The sequence below is a fragment of the Dioscorea cayenensis genome, chromosome 17 (genome assembly GCF_009730915.1).
Source record: "Dioscorea cayenensis subsp. rotundata cultivar TDr96_F1 chromosome 17, TDr96_F1_v2_PseudoChromosome.rev07_lg8_w22 25.fasta, whole genome shotgun sequence".
Taxonomy (NCBI): domain Eukaryota; kingdom Viridiplantae; phylum Streptophyta; class Magnoliopsida; order Dioscoreales; family Dioscoreaceae; genus Dioscorea; species Dioscorea cayenensis.
In genome coordinates this window covers 17,912,912-17,931,162 of record NC_052487.1, presented here as the reverse complement: position 1 = coordinate 17,931,162, position 18,251 = coordinate 17,912,912, and the positions used below count along the sequence as shown (strand labels likewise).

Below are 18,251 nucleotides of genomic sequence, written 5' to 3'. Positions count from 1 at the left end.
TATTCAAAAGGTAGGTTGTTCTTTTAACTATAGATTCTGATAACTAATAATTTGTTTGTATTTCAAAAATTTGATGTTTGGGAAATATATATTTTGGTTTAACTTTTATCTTCGACTTTCGTTTGTTTTCTTTATGCAAATATTATATGGTTATATGATAGACAATAGTTTATTTGTGCTTCAAATATCCGCATAATTTATTTTCTTTTATAAATTATGTGATTAGACATTAATGCAATTGTATTTTATTATAAAGTATAAAAATCAAAAAATCAAAATAATAATTTTAATATTTATTAAAAAAAATCTACTTACATAGTATTTGGATTCAAAAGTCGAAGAGAAAGTAAGGGGAGGGAAGAGGAGGAAAAGTGAGGGAAAAGAAAGGACGTGTTCAACCCTCGTTTGGATAGACAAATTTTATGGAGGGAAAGGAAACGAGAGTTCTCTAATAAACCTTGTTTGGTTACGGAAGGGAAAGGAAATGATATATAATAATATGATTTACCAATTATATCTTTATTATTAAATAAAAATTACTTATTTCTATTTAAACACATGGATTATGAATATCTCGAATAAATTTACACTTTAAGTAGATTTTTTTAATAAATATTAAAATTATTATTTTGATTTTGATTTTTATACTTTATAATAAAATACAATTGCATTAATGTCTAATCACATAATTTATAAAAGAAATTAAATTATGCGGAGATTTGAAGCACAAATAAACTATTGTCTATCATATAACTATATAATATTTGCATAAAGAAGACAAAAAGAAAGTCGATAAAAGTGAAACCAAAATATATATTTCCCAAACATCAAATTTTTGAAATACAAACAAATTATTAATCATCAGAATCTATAGTTAAAAGAACAGCCTACTTTTTAAATACCACGTTATCCTATGTAACATCACGCATTAACAATTAGTCGTGCCAATGCAAAGTAGCTTCTAACTATTCTTAGAATAGTTTCCCTCTCAATTATGTAACACCAAATTACTTAATTAGGATTTAAAGACCAATTCCTCCTACAATTCTATATGGATCATCACAAGATCACTATCATATTGTTAATAAACTTATTTTAATATTTTATATCATAGCATAATAATCATGTTGAATTAGATAATTATTAGTTTTTTTCACTCAAAGAAAATTTTAATTTTATTTGTACTTCGAATAAAATTTGAATAGTAATAGAATTAAATTAAAAATAGAATTCTATTAAGATAAATTATTCTAATGATGAATTGAGAAATAAAAAACACAATATAAACAAATAGATAAAAAAATAAGCAAACAAAAAAGAAATACATAAAAACAAAGATCGTGATGGGTGTCATGTGAATACTTGACTAAAATAAAATTAGATTGAAAAAAATAAAAGAAAAAACTTATGAAGTGGTGTTATGTAATTAATTTTTAAAAATTAAGGGTAATAAGGTCTTTAAAAAAATTTTAAAATTTTTAAGAGGTTCTCCCTCCCCCGGCACCCCAAATTGGGGGGCCAAGAAAAAAAGGGTTTCGGAGAGTTTTGGAGGGTCAGAGTTAACCCTTCGTTTCCCTTCGTTAAATTAAAAATACCAATCCAAACGAGAGAATGACTGACTCTGACCCTCCAAAACCCTCGCTTTATTTTACTTTTCCCTCACCGGCTCTCAATCCAAACATAGCATATAATGATCAAAAAGTCTAAACAACAAAATTTTTATAAATATGTTTGTTTTAAAAAAATTAAAGATGAACATGTATAAATTTTGATGTCTTGTTTCTTTTTACTCTACTATCTTATTTTATTTTATTTTATTTTATTTTTGTTATTGTTAAGTGAAATTTAAATTACACAATTCCTAACATAAGTTTTATGAATTCAAAAAAAAATTTTAAAAGTAAAAAAGAAATCTATAAAAATTCACTTCCACCCACTTCACTTCAGTAAAAAAAATTTCTAAAATAGATTTAGTTCAAAACTTACATCACCCCAAACGAAACATAAAAAATAAGGGAAAAATCATATCATTTCCTCATTTCCCCCCCCTAAATGAACAACCTGAGTTGAGAAGTGATTCCTAAAATGAAACCTGAATTGAGCTTTCAGTTTGTACGAAGAGTTATACCAACTTTAGGCGAGATAATAAACTCCCACAGTTACATAGTTACAATTCCAGGAAAGAAAAAAAGTTAACCACAAATCCCTATGAATAATGAACAAGGTAATGGATTTCAAGGAGAAAAGACTTGTCAGTCATCAGCAGATATATCCACCCTGGGAAATATTAAGTAGAAAGAATAAGCAAACCAACAATGCAATTGAACCAATTGGATGCTTCACATGAGAGAATGAACTGCTATGACTAGATTGAAGAGAAATAACTTAACTCATTGGCTATTTGTTCATCTAATCATTGTCACACATTAATCACTCTATCCAACTCTTCTTTTCCCTAAATTCCTTTATATGATACATTTGCTAATACCTTACCTGTAATGGATGAGTGACTTCCGAGAGGGGTTGTTTTTTCCGGCTATAACTGAAAATCGAAGCTGGTTGTCCATTGATAACATTTGGTAAACAGAGTTAGACCATCTCCAAAAGCTTAATATTGCCGCTTGAATTTGCTGCAACTAGCATGGAAGACTGGCCGCGCCAGCAGACACAGGAGATAAACTGTGATGTGTCATCTACTTCCCGACCAGTAATGGGGTCAACTGTTTCAAATTTGTACGACAAAACTGGCATAGGAAAAGCTTTGTGATACACAAAGACCTGTTCCAAGAAGGAGCACTTGACATGAGAATGGCAGCTTAAGACAGACAAACCCAGTGAAAAAATTTAATTCAAAAGTTTGAATTGCAAATAAAAAGCATAATCACATCACATTCCATCCATTGAAAAGGTTAGGCTGCAATAAGAATAACACCATAGTGGGTTATCATTTCTGATTCTCAAATAATAGATGTCACTGAAAGAACTAGTTGAACATGTGTGTGTGTGTGCGCGCGCGCAAAGATTATTAATTAGACCTTTCACAATCTCATTCTTCCATACTCCAATTTTATTGCATGACTCCAAGGAGACAACTCATTCTGCCAAATTCCCTAAGGTTGTCATGTACCCCCAGCAACTTCCATAGAATAATTTCCTTAAAAATGGCAAAAATCATGGTGTTTTCAAGAACACCTGGCTGAAGATGGAGTTAAATTATAACCTCAATTAAAAAGTATGATGTGATTTTTTCTTATTAAACAAAAAAAATAACTGATTACAAAAATATATAGCCAAGGACCACCAGGTCAGCCTCCCAATTAATAAGTGTATATTAACCGAATAAGCTCCTCAACATAACACAAGTGTATTGTAACTTTTCCAACCTTGTACCTCACCTCATCCTCCCCTTCATTTCTCGTTTGTGGTGAACTCATGATATCTAAATAAGTAGATTCAGCTAAGTTGAGGGATCAGTACTTCAGGGATGAGTGTGTGTGTTTGTATCACTCAGTTCACCCTCACACTTAAGACAGCAACTCCTACAGCCTAAATATACACTAATAATCCTTGATCATGCATCTGACTCCTTGGTTACCTAAGTAATCTATTATTATATGCAATAAGAAAATTGGTATTCCTCTTGAATTTCATGCTAGGTTTATAACCAGGCAGCATTTTGCAAGTATTTCTATCCACCTCATTTTGCTTTGTGAACCAATTGCTAAATGAAGATTCAAACTATATCAAAACTTGGTCTGGTGAAAATCTGAAGAACAGAGAAAATAGGTGTAACTTGATCATAAATTCCAAAACAGTCCGTCCTGTTTACAGAAAATATATCTGTTCCAACAACATAGGTGCCATAATATATTTTTTTTCAACAAGCATCATGACTGGGTTGACAAAAGGGAAAATTTTGATTTAAATAGTTATTTTTCTTTCATTAATAAATGCTTGATTAAACATAGGAGGCCCAAGTAATTACAATGTCCATCTGTGACTGCCTGGTGCACATCCTTCATTTTTCATATTTTCTTCTAGGCACTTCACCCAATGGCAAAAAGGGTATCCTTGATCATTGCCAATACGTAGAACTCCCTATGAGCCTTCTCACAGTGCCAAAAGGAAACAAATATCAAGCCGCAGCACTTCATGTAAATGGTGAAAATCTTTCAAGTAACATGACATGTGCTTCGAATTAACTCAAGAACTCTTTGTAAAGGTGCTGGTCAATCCATTGTAGTAGAAAATGATATATTCTACTACACAAGAAATAGTTGCTACTATTTATATTTCTCAACCTCAATAAAAGTTATAAAGATATGAGATTGCAGAAAACTCTCCTCCCTGACTCAATTTATTGGTTTATATTTGAACTCTTCTGATTTACAATAATGTGTTAATTTAATCTTTTTCCCCCCACATAAAAAGCTTAACTCCATCACTATGAAGGCATTTTAAATGGTTATTACAACTGCGATTCTTGAATACAAGCAAGATAGCAGTGTAATGGTGGACAGTTAGTAATGAAGGAAAGAAATAAAATCAATGATTCAATGCGTTTTGAAGACAAAAAATAATAAAAAAAAAAAAAACACAGATGGTGACAACTAACATGATCAAAGAAGAGGTGAATGGTATGTGCTAGAGCTATCAGTAGCTCCCTGATTTATGGTAATTAGTTCTTTCATGTTTTGTATCTTAGAATTGTGAATAAATTGTGATGCATTATCCAATCAGAAATTTGAAAGAAAGAATAATTCTCTTCTTCTCTAGTTTTTGCGACTACACTTTGTTTTTTTTTCTCTCCACATAATATCAAATCCTTAGGCTCTACTTCTGGGTTTCATGCAACCATCATTACCACACTCTATTTCTTTTCCAGGGCCTTCATCTATTTTTCCTTCTCTGTCTTTCATCATGTCAACAGTCTCAAATATTTCTAGACTCAATGGCGAGGAGAATGAAAAGCTAAGAGAATTGATAGTATCTCTTGAAAAGCCTTCAGTTGCATGTTCATTGATACTCTCCGGTACGCCTTAATTTTCTTTTAGATTACATGCCCTAAATAAATGTTTTATCAAATCTTGAATAATTGACTCGATGGTCATATAAGACTATATGACCACACACTTCCCAACACTTCAGCACATATACTCCTTGTCCAAGTAATAGGAAAAGTGTAATAGCAAAGGACCCCTAACTACTGTTCTAGGATTAGGAGATATCATCCATGAAGATGTTCTTTATGTACCAAAATTGCCAGCAAATCTTGTTTCAATTCAAAAACTCACAGAAGGCCTCCAGTGCCATGCATTATTTCACCCTTCTAACGGTGTGTTCCAGCACTAAGGTTCAGCAAAGAAGATTGGACTTGTTAAGGAAAGAAACAGGCTTTACTATCTTGAAATATCTAAGTATACAAAGAGAGTCATGAATAATTTATCCATGTCTTTTTAGGTACATCTAATAAAGATACTATTTGGCTTCAACATTTTCAATTAGGAAGTGCATCTTTGCAAGTCTTAAATGTAATGTCTCCCATTTTGTTTAAAGAATTAGATATTTCAGAGTTTCATGTGATATTTGTGAACTAGCAAAACATACTTGTGTACCATTTGTTTTATTTATAATGACATTTGAGGACCATCCACAATTCCAAATTTTAGAAGGGCAGGATAATTGGTTTCTCTAATTGATGACTGTACAAGGGTTACATAAATTTTTTGGCTCAAGTAAAAGTCTGCCGTCAGTACTATTGTCCCCATTTTTCACTCCATGGTTCAAAATCAATTTGGGGTAAAAATTAGGAACTTTAGGTCTAATAATGCAAGAGATTACTTCAACCAAACTTTTTCACTGTACTTCTAAGAAGAGGGCACTATTCATGAATTATCACGTAGTGACATACCACAATAAATGGGTTAGCACAAAAGAAAAATAGACTTGTACTTAACAATTAACACCATCCAAGGGAATGTCCTAAATTCTATTGGGAAGAAGCTGCCCTTGCTGTCACACAACAAATAAATAGACTACCCTCACAATATTATAATAAAAAAAAGTCCTACGAAGGCTCTAGCCAAATTCAATCCACATTTCATAACATCAAATGGTCTCATTCCTAAAATCTTTCGATGTACTGCCCATGTCTATCTTCATAACCAACGTAGAGGGAAATTAGATCCCATAGCACTCAAGAATATGCTTCCTGGTTATTCTTCCGCACAGAAAGGTAAAAATGTTATCATCCTCCCTCTAAAAAATTCTACACATCTACATATGTGACATTTGCTGAAAGCAAACCATGCTTCATGGAGGCTTATCTTCAAGAGGAGATTTCACGTATGATAGATAAGGACTTCTGTGACGTCAGGCCTTTTTGATCAACAATCAGCACTATATTTGTGTACTTCACAACAAACCACTTCAATTGAGCGGCAAGCCAAACTTAAATGAAACTGTCTATCTCAGTCCCAGAAAATACTCAAAGCTCTATCAAGATTTACAACTAGGAAATTTCTTCCAAAATATTCAAGATCAGCTCTTCCAAACCTGACACAAGTCTAAGAAGCCAACTCAAACTCTAAAAATGGAAACATGGTAACTTCCGATCCTCTCTTATGAACATAATCTATTGAAGCACAACAAAATGGTCATCACCTTCCTGTCACTACTAGGATCAACCCCAGAAAGAGCACTAGAGAGATCATTATGTCCTATATCTCACTATGTGTCCCTTAAACGTTCATCTTTTCATAGGAATTTTAATGTAAGCATGAATGTTTTTTCTATTTATCTAAGACATTATCAAAAAAGGAATTGAGGAATTCAATGGCTTAAGGATCGTGTGAATTATTGTAGCTCAAGATCATCCTAAATGATTTAAAAATTACATGGAAAAGACCTACGAAGCTGTATTGTAATAATAAACCAGCTATTAGCATGCCCATAATCATGCATAATATGACAGTACAAAAACACTTCATCAAAGAAAAACTGGAAGAAGGCTGGTCTGCATGCTTTATGAGTCTTCCGAGGAAAAACTTGGTGGATGTTTAAGCAGAGGACTTAATAATGCAATTTTTCATAAAATTATTTCCAAACTAAGAAAGGAAGATATCTATTCTCTACCTTGGGGGAGAATATTGGATTGTACAATTGTATCATATATTAGGAGATCTATCTGTCATTATTATCCTATCTTTTGTTTAGAAAGTTTCAAGACTTTCAGAGCCATTTGGTTCACGGAATAAACAATACTGCTAGGAATACAATTACTAGGAATATCATTTCCAAGTCATGTTAAAGGGAATATGTGTAATTTTTGTTTGATTGATAAAACAGTAATGTGGTTGGAATGTAACATTGTCATGTTTGGTTCACCAAGAATCTTTCACTATAAATTATTTTTACTTAAATACCCTTATATAGTAAGTGCCAAAAATATCAAAATTCATAATATTCTGAAATAAATATCAAAATTCTTTACTAATTTATTTAAAAATAAATTTGTGATTATAATATAGTTAATTTTTATTAATATAAATTAACTCAAACTTATTTATTTTTGATAAATATAAAATTTCCCTCTAACTTTATATTTTAAAAAAATTAATCTCAAATGATTTTTATCTTTATCCAAACATTTGGATGATATTTTCATATAAAAGATATGTCAAAACAAGCTAATGAAGTATTATAAAAGTAACTAACAACATTCTATCACCAAACAAAACTAGGTACCCAGTTTTTTGGATTTGGTTTAAACCAGATTGGATATTGGATATCCGGATCTGAATTTAGGTTGTACTTAACTTGGAATATTTGTTTTCTTGTAATTTATTTCATGTTCAATAAAGATTTGTTTTGTTTTGAGCAAAGTTATTGTTTCACCAAAAAGAAAACGAATTAGAGAATACATCAATTTCTTTTTTTTTGAAATGCAACTAGTTTGATGGATATAAATAAAATTTTTTATAGCATATAAATAGGGGTATTTAATATTATTCAAATTAGCACCTAACAAGTATTTAGTCAGAGTTTTCTTTCGAAATACTCATGTTCTAAGCTTTATTCCTCACCTTTAGAAATTTCATATAGTTTCATAAGTCATATTCATTCAATTTTTTTTACTAATTATCTATATTTTAAATTTCATAATTGTTGTATTGGAAACTTCTATTTGCATTTATATTTTTACAAGTCAAATAAATAAGTTGTCAAATTATAATAGACAATTTGGCTAAGCCTATGCATTTTAAAAATAATATCAACTTCTCAATATATAGGAAAATGTTAAAAACCAAATCTGATCCGGGTACTCTGTTTTCCTTTGTCCCAACTCAAGTCCAATCAGATTTTTATCTTAAAAATTTGGATCGGATACCTGGTTTTTCGGATCAGATACCCAAAAAAATTCTTTAAAAATCCGCAATCATATTGGATCATCAGATCCAGATTTTTTTTGCCCACCACTAATCACCACCTTTGAAAACCATAACATTTTTTTTAGAAAGTTGATAAAATTCACATTCTGCCCTGAATGTGAGATTACCACCTATTGAGTTAGTGATTATCCGGTATCCGATTTTTTGACCCTAATTTTTTGGGTACACGATCCGAATTTTTAAGATGAAAATCCAGTCAGATTCAGGTCGGGAGAAATTAAAAATTGGGTATCTGAATTTTATCCGGTTTTTAATTTATATTATATTATATTATATATATTAATAATAATTTTAAATTTTATATGGCCTAAAATTATAAAAAAAAAAATCCAAATCCCTCATCTCAACCCTTTAAGAGTTATACAAGTGCTAAAAATATATATATATATATATATCCAAATGCCTAATCAAATAACTTAAAGAGTTATATACTCATATAGTTATATATATATATATATAAATTTAAATTCTACAAGGGTTAAAAGTAAAAAAGAAAAAATTCCAAATCCCTGCCTCCTATTCCCCAATGGTCATTACCCCACCTCTTCTCTTTAGCCTCCATTCAAATCTCTTCTCTCTCTAGCAACTAATGATCATTATTGATGAAACACTTGATGCTTCAAAAGTTTGTTTGTTTTTTGTTTTGTTTTTGTTTTTGTAATGCCTAAGATTGATAAAAACTCTATGACTTTTTGTTATGTGGAGAATAATATAAGAGTTTAATATTAAGTTATAAGTTTTTCATATTTGTTTTTAATGTAATGTTGGTATATAAAACAAATCCATAGAGTTGATAAGACTTAAATTTGGATCTGATACCCGGTTTACCCCAATCAAACAACCCCTTACTAGAAATATGATTCCCAAGTTGACAAGAATATTCGCAATTTTTATTTGGTTAACAAACTAGTAATGTGGTTGGAATGTACATTATTGTGTTTGGTTTCTTGAGAAGCTTTAATTATAAATTGTTATTTTACTAAAATAACAATTTATAATAAGTGCACAAAATTCGTATTCTTTTGAAGTTAATATCGAAATTGTTTAATAATAAATATTTGTTATTATTAAAAAATATTGGTCATCACATTCCGGGAATATGATATTCCTATCCAATAAAACCAAACAAGGTAATATAACATTACTTGCAGTGTTATTAAAAACGCAAAAAAACGCTCGCCCAGACGCCCAAGTGAGGTAAGGTGAGGCTATAGCGTCTTATAACCCTCAAGACGAGGTGCCATCAAAGAAGCGCAGCCTAAGCAAGCTCCTCAGCCCAGGCGCAAGGCAAAAAAGACAAGACAATTGCCTTTGTTACTTTTCTCTTTTTGTATATTTTTTAAATACTTTTTAGGAAACTATATTTTAGAGTTTTTTTGGAAATATAAACATTATGCTTGGGAAATGTAACAACTAAGAAGAAAGAGGTTTTTTTATTTTTATTTTTTTAAAACAAATTAAGGCAACTTTTTGGAATATGGAGAGATTTTTTAGGGGAGAATAAAACAAAGAGATTTTTTTAAAAAAAAAAAAACAAGAAACTTTATAAGAAAACTAGAGGAAAACTTGAAAGATTTCACGAGAGTTCTATTTTGAGAAGAATATTGAAGCGGCATATTACTTTCAAAGAGGAAGATGGCCTAGATGACGAAGAAAATGATAGCCTAAATGATGAGAAAGATGGCCTAATAAAGTTAAATGATGATTAGACTAGAATTACAATTCTAAATTAGATCTTGCATATTAAACCTAAATGTTTAGATTGCCTTTTATGGTTCTTTGTTTATTTTTTTATTTTATATATTCAATATGTTAGACCGTTAGTAAATGATTATTATACTAATTTAAGTTCAATTTTATGTAATTTCAATGTTGTTTTCTATTTATTTATTTATTTTATTTAAGTAGCGCTCCATGTCGCTCAGATGAGTGCCTAGGGTGGCACCTAGCGCCTCAAACAATTTACATTCTCATCACCTTAAGGGTGTCAACCACTTTTAATTACACTAATTACCTAGTCCACATTCTAGGGGGTAATCTAATATTACCCCCAACCAAACAACCTCTCAGGTCTAATTTTTATCTCCATGATTTGTAGTTATTTGTTATTTGGTTTCCTATTTTGTGTTTTAGAATTGTGTATATGTGATGTATTATTGAATCAAAAATCGGGAAGAAATAACTATTCAATTCTCCTCTAATTTTCTTAACTACATTTTCTTGTTTTTTTCTCTCCACAATATTGTATTCTAAATTTTTCAAAAGCACATTAGCCATGTAGGTTGCACTTAAAAACAAAGCCTTTAAAAGGGCTGGCATTAAAAAAAAAAAAAATCCACTTTGAAAGACATACCTCGTTAGTTTCTGAGCCAGTAGCTATATATCCATCATATATAGATAGACCGACAAAGTTCTGCAATTGATAGAAATCAAACACATTAGCAAAAGTGAATAAGAACATAATGTACTGGAAAAGAAAGATAATATCTAAAATTGAAGTAGCATTCACAAAATAACAAAATGAGCTTAGTCCAAATGGGTGAACCAACCCTCCTTAATAAGGTTATACAACATATTACTTTAGGGTAAAAAGTCACTTTCAACAAAAACACTGATAATCAACTTGAGTCCAATTAAATAAATGCTGGCATAGTGCAAATGATAATAACATAAACACATGATATGTCCCTGATTTGTAGATGACGCCATACCTGCAAAATACTGAGTTTTGGAAAACACAAGATTAATTTGCAAATATCATAATGTATTTTATAAATGTGGCATATTGCCAATGTCAACAAAAGTCAAGCCACATGTCTATCAAGGTAACATGCAAACCATTAATTAACATAGTGTCATTTGCTCGAAACAAAACAATAGGGTAAATTAAAAAAGTGACCTTGGGGTAATTTATAATGTATGGTTGCCCAAACTAAGAGGATGTTAAGTGCCATGGTGGTTGTTCTTATTGCTTTCAAAGTTATGAAACAAAACACATAAAACTACCATGATCATGCCAAGAAGAATATAAAGGGCATAGAGGAAGCATAAGTAGGGGAAAAGTATACTTCGAGTCTACAACACACGCACACACGCCCGCGCACACACGCACACAAAAGACACACAAAAAGACGCACAATTATTTGGGACATATGAAAACATCTAATCCTCAGCTCAAAAAAAAAAAGAATTTTAAACTACAAAATCGACATGATAAACCCAAATATGAACTAAAATTCAAGTGTATTATGTACCAATAAAAGGAAGGAATTTGAAGAAACCAAAAAGAAAGCATAAAACAACAATAATTTCTCCCAAATATTCTACTTTGATGAATTAAATCTGATGTTGGATATTAAGAATGACTACCATTCACTTGGAAAAGATGTCAGGGCATTGAAGCCTGTAAATGAATTTTATCACAAACTTATTGATAGGAATGATATGATACTACCCCTTCGCACCTATTTTAGGAAGAAGAAACATGGTAATGTTAATGTTGAGGGGTTCTTGGCTGACCACATCAAAGCATACGTGGGAGGATTTGTCATGGGCAGTTATGCTTCATGATTTCGACATCTCCACCCTTCCTAAGTTCTAGCATTTTGTTCTTTTTGTATTTATGCAAATAATACACCATCATATATTATAAATATCTGCATCGGGAGTTATGTAAGGAGAGCTCTATTTTTCAAAATTCCCTTGTAGTTGAAGATTTGTCCACTCCTCACGGACAACTTTCTTGAAAAAATGCGTGTTTTAAGATCCTTGCACAGGTCACATTCATTAAAGTTTCTTTCTTTGGTTCTAATTATTATTCCTTTCAATTTAGTTTATCTGTTCCTATCATAGAACCTTTGAAGTATGGAATGTATAAGGTAGTAAAGATATATGAGAACTTCATATGATACTTATTATAATTATCACACAGTTTACAAAACGCTACCGAATCAATGGGTGTACCTTTATGTTTGTGTGCCCAGTGAATGTCTGAAGAGGATTGTCATGCAACCTTGACACATTCCCAGACAAGTCCCAGAGCTTCAAAGAGTTGTCAGTGGATGCAGATACAAGAGTTGATGAGTCCACAAACTTCACATAGCTCACAGTCTTAGAGTGCCCAACTAATGTACACCAGGGCAATCTCACGTTACGAAGGTCATAGAAGTATATATTATGATCAGCAGAGCCAATTGCAAGCGAGCGAGAAGATTCAGGTGGAAATTGGACAGAACATATATTAGCTTTTGTTCTAATAGTTCCAATGCTTCCTCCCTGCAGTAAAAATCATGAAACAAGAACAAGTTCATTTATGACATTTGGAGTAAAAACAATCACTTCAATTAGATGTCAGTACATTTAGTTTCAAAGCAGACATACACCAAGTGCAAGAGTAGAATTGCCTGATTGATATTCCACAACTTCACAGAACCGTCATCACTTCCGCTGGCTAATTTAGTGGGATCTGCCACTGAAAAATCCACAGACCATACACGCCTTTCATGCTCCCTGAATTCTGCAAAAACTTGGCTTCTTGTTACATCCCACACCTACATCACCAAACCAGGATCAGAACAATTAAAGATATAAGGCCAAAGAAATGTAAATGCAATATACCTGCACAACACCTTCAAAATCACTAGAAGCAATCTGGTTCTTGATATAACTGTTCCAGCATATGCTGCTAACTTTTGAGCCGCTTCCCATTTCAATGACAGGATAATGGATGTCCCGCTCTTCATTTAAGATCATATTACATTCAAAAACTTTTATTTTCCTATTCACGCCAGCAGTAGCAAAAAACTCTTTGTCACGATCAAATCCTAAAGAACAGACTAAATTGGATGAGTTCAACAAATCCCCTTGCTTTAGGTCTGCCCGGACTTTCAACCTGCTGTAGGACAGATATTTGCACAAACCTTCAAGGAACGGATCAATCCATCCACTTCTTCTTGCTGCATTACATGCTTCCTTCGGAAGCAAATCATCAATTGAGCTCACCTCAGTTCTTGCAATTGACCCTTGACCAGTACCACCAGAGCTCGTCAATTTTTTGTTTATGAACTTGCCACCAGGTTTCAACAGCCTACACCTTGATGAGAAATAAGCTGCCTCCAACTTATTAAAATTCTTCATTAAACGAGAATTTTTTGATAAAATATCTTGCTGAACCTCAGGGACTCTCTCTGATCTGAAACCTTCAGCAAGATTGTCACTGCGGTCCTCCACTTCATAATGCTCAAGTTCAGGTCTGGAGCGCTTCCTAGAGCCCGAGAAAGCTGAATCCTCAATTACTGCTGAATAGCACAAAGGATGATCCACCTTTTCCACCTCAGAATAGCAAGCCTTGTTCAGTTCCATATAAGTACTTCCTTTCTCCTTCAGTGCTGAATGCCGGTTTACAACCTCTTCAATATCAGCAGAGAGAAAACAAATCGTATCATGCAACTTATTAGCAGTTTCCTGTTTTCTTTGCTGCAGCTCCAGAAGAAATTCAAGCAGCAGTTCCTGACCTTCAATCTCCTCTTTTAACTTGAGTGCTGCTTCACGTTGTTCCAAGCTATCCCTTGTCTCATTAAGGAATTCACTTTGTAATACTTCACTACAAGCAATCGCAGTAAACATCACTAGACAGCAATCAACATGAGAAATGATTTTTTTTACTTGAGGTTGTTTTAGACATACTAAGTTACTATCAATCAATTCCCTAAAACAAAAAAATAAGAAGATGAACTCTATGGCAACCAGAAAGGCTAAACATCGATGAAAATCTTAAAGGTGGCTGAATATGTAGGCAGCAACAGACTGATCGTTGTCAAGACAAAAAGGGTAGTCTTCTTGTGGATAGTATGACTGACTGACAGTGTAACATAGCAAGTGTAAAAGAATGCCTAAACCATGAAATAATAGGTCAAACACCATCGAGTGAGAATGCCACTTCACTGCATCATCGAATAGGAAATGCCTCTCTACTCTATAAATCTACAATGAAGGAGCCCACACAAAATGGGAAGGTATTAGAAACAAAGGTTGTGCTGTATTGCAACTATTTTTACATGCCAATATACGCTCACCTACCACATACAGTTTAGGCTCAACTCAGCCAAGACAACCTTTAACGTGAAAACCAAATAAAATTGTAAGTCAGTAATTGAGAAGAAAATCCTTAGCCAATCTTGGACTAACATAAAAAGGGAAGATTTTACATGACACAGATATGTAGTATAGTAATTAATTTTGTCACATCGCCCACCTGCCATATGCAGTTTTAAACTTTTAAGTTCAAATTTGCCAAGACCTCCTTTAATCAAATAAGGTTAAAAGTGAGAAAAAAATCCCAATCCCAATCCCAAACTGAATTTGGACTAACATGCTAGTGAAATTGCATTTAAAGATTCGACCTAAATAATCATTTTTGGAATCTAGTTTTGTAAAAATAATCCTTATTGAATGTAAGTTACAAACTATTCTAATTGCTAGTAATTAGGCACACTTTTGTCTTCTACAGTATACTCTCTTGGCCAGCACTGTGATCTTATGTCTAAACAAATTCAAAACTCCAATATAATCTCTAAACTGGTTTATCCCAGTATGTTTCTTGCTAGCTACAGTGAGCTCTACAAGCTTTAATGGCAATCATAGGCCAAAAACTTTTCTTCAAACACAACCAGGAGCACGTGAGGCCCAACTCATTAAAGATACACTCGCATAGTATTTATGCACATGTCAACCAATTGCATATAAATCATGTTCTTATACAAAAAGAAATAATCAGTCACACTCGCACATAAAATAAAAAACAAATTAAATAGAATAAAATCACCATAGACGCAAGACAAGCTTTCAAGGAGTCAAAATTGACCTCATTTTTGGCCGGTTACTCGGTTGAGGGTGCAAGAGCCACAGGCAAAAAGAAGCCACTTTTGGCCACTTCAAGAGCAACTGTGGTGGAAGTACACGATGTCTCAGATTGGCCATGGTCCTTAGCTTCTCATCCAGTGTGTTGAACATGCAGAACAACTATTCGCAAACAACACATCAATACACAACAGACAAAGAAACCCCGAAGAAACAAAACCTCCAAAAATAAATTTAAAATAAATAAATACCAATAAAAGAAGCTACTTCACCTCAAAGAGAAGAACACCCAAACGATAGACATCTGAAGCCAAAGAGCCAGCACAGCCATCAACCTCCTCAGGGCTCGTATACCAATCGAGCTCGATAACCAACATTCTCTTCATCGGAAAATCATTCATCTCCGACACCGCATTCCGCGGCCACCCACCACCGCCCACCTCCTTCCTCCCATCCTCCACCTGCGCATCAAGAACCGACCCAGGACGCCGCCCGCAAGACTCCGACCCCGAACTCGAGCAAGACACAGACTCAACAAACGCCACACGATTAAAACTCGACACAACGAAGCAAGACGGCCGAGCGTTGGCAAGAACAACACTCTGAGAGTGCGCAACACCCACCACGTCCACAACCTGCTGAAAAACGTGCAAACACTGCAGCATATCAACAGGGCGTCCAGGACGATCAAGCCACTCACGCAAGCTAATCTCCCAGGCCGATCTCCGGCGACCATTCAAGAAACTACTAAATGATCCATGGCGGACGCAAGAAATCTTATCAGCTCCACCGCGGGAGTTCAACGACCGATCCAAACCAGAATCCTCCTCAGAACCATCCATACCGGCAGCTACCCCATAGCGATGGATGCAAAAACCCGATCTTGAACCAAAAAAAATAGAAGGATTAGGGTTGGGAGAGATCTCAAGAAGGAGAAGGAGAGATGATAAGGAGGATCTGAGAGCCCAAACCTGAGCGGAGACGAGGGCCACACACTCACTCCAGCCCTGGAGCAGCCATGGAAGCTCTCAGCCTCACAATCGGGAAGGGTAGGGCCAGAGAAGAGAAGAAAAGAGAGAGCTTAGAGAGAGAAAAATTAAGTAAAGAAAAGAGAAAGAAGAGAGAGAAAATGTATGAGTTTCCGAGAATACCCCTAAATGACTACGTGGCGAAATTTTGGCCGCATGGACATGTGGACGCGTTTCCCGAGATGGTAATCGAGAAGAGATTTTAATCTCACGTTGATTGGGAAAAGTATGCCATCGATCTTTATTTGTTTTGTTACTATAAGAGGCAAAAAAAAAATTAAATAAATATTTTTTTTTTTTTTATTCAATTTGACCCCTTCAAAGGATTTAAATTTCAATGTTCTAGATGAGATTGTCATTATTAAAACCACAAGTCAGTCTCTGGTTTTTCTGCTGTTTACCGCGCTAATAATTATGTGTGTATATTCACGTTTCGTAGAATTGAAATCCCATGAACCGTTGTTATCAACCGTTAGATCGTAATTTAACGATTCATCCCTATTAGATAAATAATATTATTGTACTTATAAATAATAACACAGTGAAAAAGTGAGACGTTTCTAACTAATCAACCCAACTTAGCCCATAATTAGCTCGAATGTAGTACATTAATCGTTATTGTGCTCATCTGCGGATGAACGTCCGCAAATGATTTATTTCACATATATATATATATATATATTTTGAAATTAAGGGTTTGGGGTAAGGATGTCAATGACAATGGGCCCCGTCCTGACCCCGATCCTGGTTCCGATAGAGAACTCAATTCCCCGCCCATCACGATGGGGTCAGAGAATTTTTTCAAGAGTCTGGGCAGGACCGAAAAAAATTCCCCATCAGGGGCGCGCCCGGGGAATATTCTCAACACAAGAGCCCTTACTCGAAATATTAAATATTTAATTTAAATATTATATATATATATATATATCTAAATAAAAATTGAAAAAAAAACATAGTAAATTATTAATAATTAAATGAACATTAGTACAAAAATTAAATAAAATATTAAACTTATATTAATTATATTGTATTTTTTAAATTTTTTAAAATTTTGTGAATAATTTATTATTGATGGTGTATATTGGTAGTTTGTGTTAGGTCATATTTGTAAATGAGTTTCTCAACTATTATAAACTTTTATGGTATTTTTAGTAAATATTTTATAAATTTTATTTTAAATTATAATAATATTTTAATTTATTAATTGAGACCAGGGAATCCGAAAAATCTCCTCGAGTACAAAGGAAGGAAAAAAAAAAAAAATTGTATTTAAGTTCGGTCTGAGTTTGGGGATAGAAGTATAATTTCAAGGTCTTGGCCCCAGCTGAGGGGAGTGATAGGGAAGTAGGGAAAAATAGGCCCTTTATAGGACTAAGCTGGCTCATAAGACTAGCCGGACATCGTATCTCCTAAGTTTTTGCATTGTTTGTACAGGACCTAATGAACTTTATAAGCTTCTGTCGCTACGTTGTTCTTTGGGATAATTTTTTTATAAAAAATATGTTACACATTTTTAATGTATATATTTTTTTATTTTTTAGTTTTTTCAAAACTCACTCATTAACAAATTTGAATGTGACCAAACAAGCTTGCTCAAACTGGAACGACAGCAAAGGCATTTTTCATTTACCTAACTTACTCGATCATATAAAGATCACAAAAAAACTCTATCCAAGCTTACTTGTCCACACATGAGCTCGTCTGGAATAGTGAACTAGTCCTAAGCTTGGACGATAAAAATAAAAAAATAATAAATATAAATATAAATATAATTTTATAAAATTTTCATTAAATTTAATATATATATATATGCAATTGATTAATACGTAATGTTTTAAATAAAAAAGGTCCTATTAAGATATTAAAAAATTAGGAAAAAAAATTGAATATACTGATAATTGAGCTTGCCCTGTGA

The 18,251-nt window shown here is 33.1% G+C and overlaps 1 protein-coding gene across 3 annotated transcripts; it reads right to left on the bottom strand.

Moving 5' to 3' along the window:
- Window positions 1–2,183: 2,183 nt before the first annotated feature.
- Window positions 2,184–16,373, bottom strand: LOC120280123 (protein SPA1-RELATED 4-like). Of its 3 annotated transcripts, none has more exons than XR_005542253.1 (8): window positions 15,581–16,273; window positions 15,313–15,470; window positions 13,068–14,052; window positions 12,854–13,000; window positions 12,414–12,725; window positions 10,804–10,863; window positions 2,494–2,778; window positions 2,184–2,277 (listed from the first exon to the last, which is right to left on the bottom strand). XR_005542253.1 is itself a non-coding variant. In XM_039286861.1 (8 exons), exons 2-8 carry the CDS (start codon window positions 16,148–16,150, stop codon window positions 2,590–2,592), a joined length of 2,421 nt encoding a protein of 806 aa, XP_039142795.1. In that variant the 5' UTR covers window positions 16,151–16,190; window positions 16,280–16,373; the 3' UTR covers window positions 2,293–2,589. The 3 variants fall into 3 exon arrangements, 2 of the variants coding, with proteins under 2 accessions (XP_039142795.1, XP_039142797.1); XM_039286861.1 differs by lacking the exon at window positions 2,184–2,277 and adding an exon at window positions 16,280–16,373 and having other exon boundaries at window positions 2,293–2,778; window positions 15,581–16,190; XM_039286863.1 differs by lacking the exons at window positions 2,184–2,277; window positions 2,494–2,778; window positions 10,804–10,863 and having other exon boundaries at window positions 12,461–12,725; window positions 12,831–13,000.
- Window positions 16,374–18,251: the final 1,878 nt, after the last annotated feature.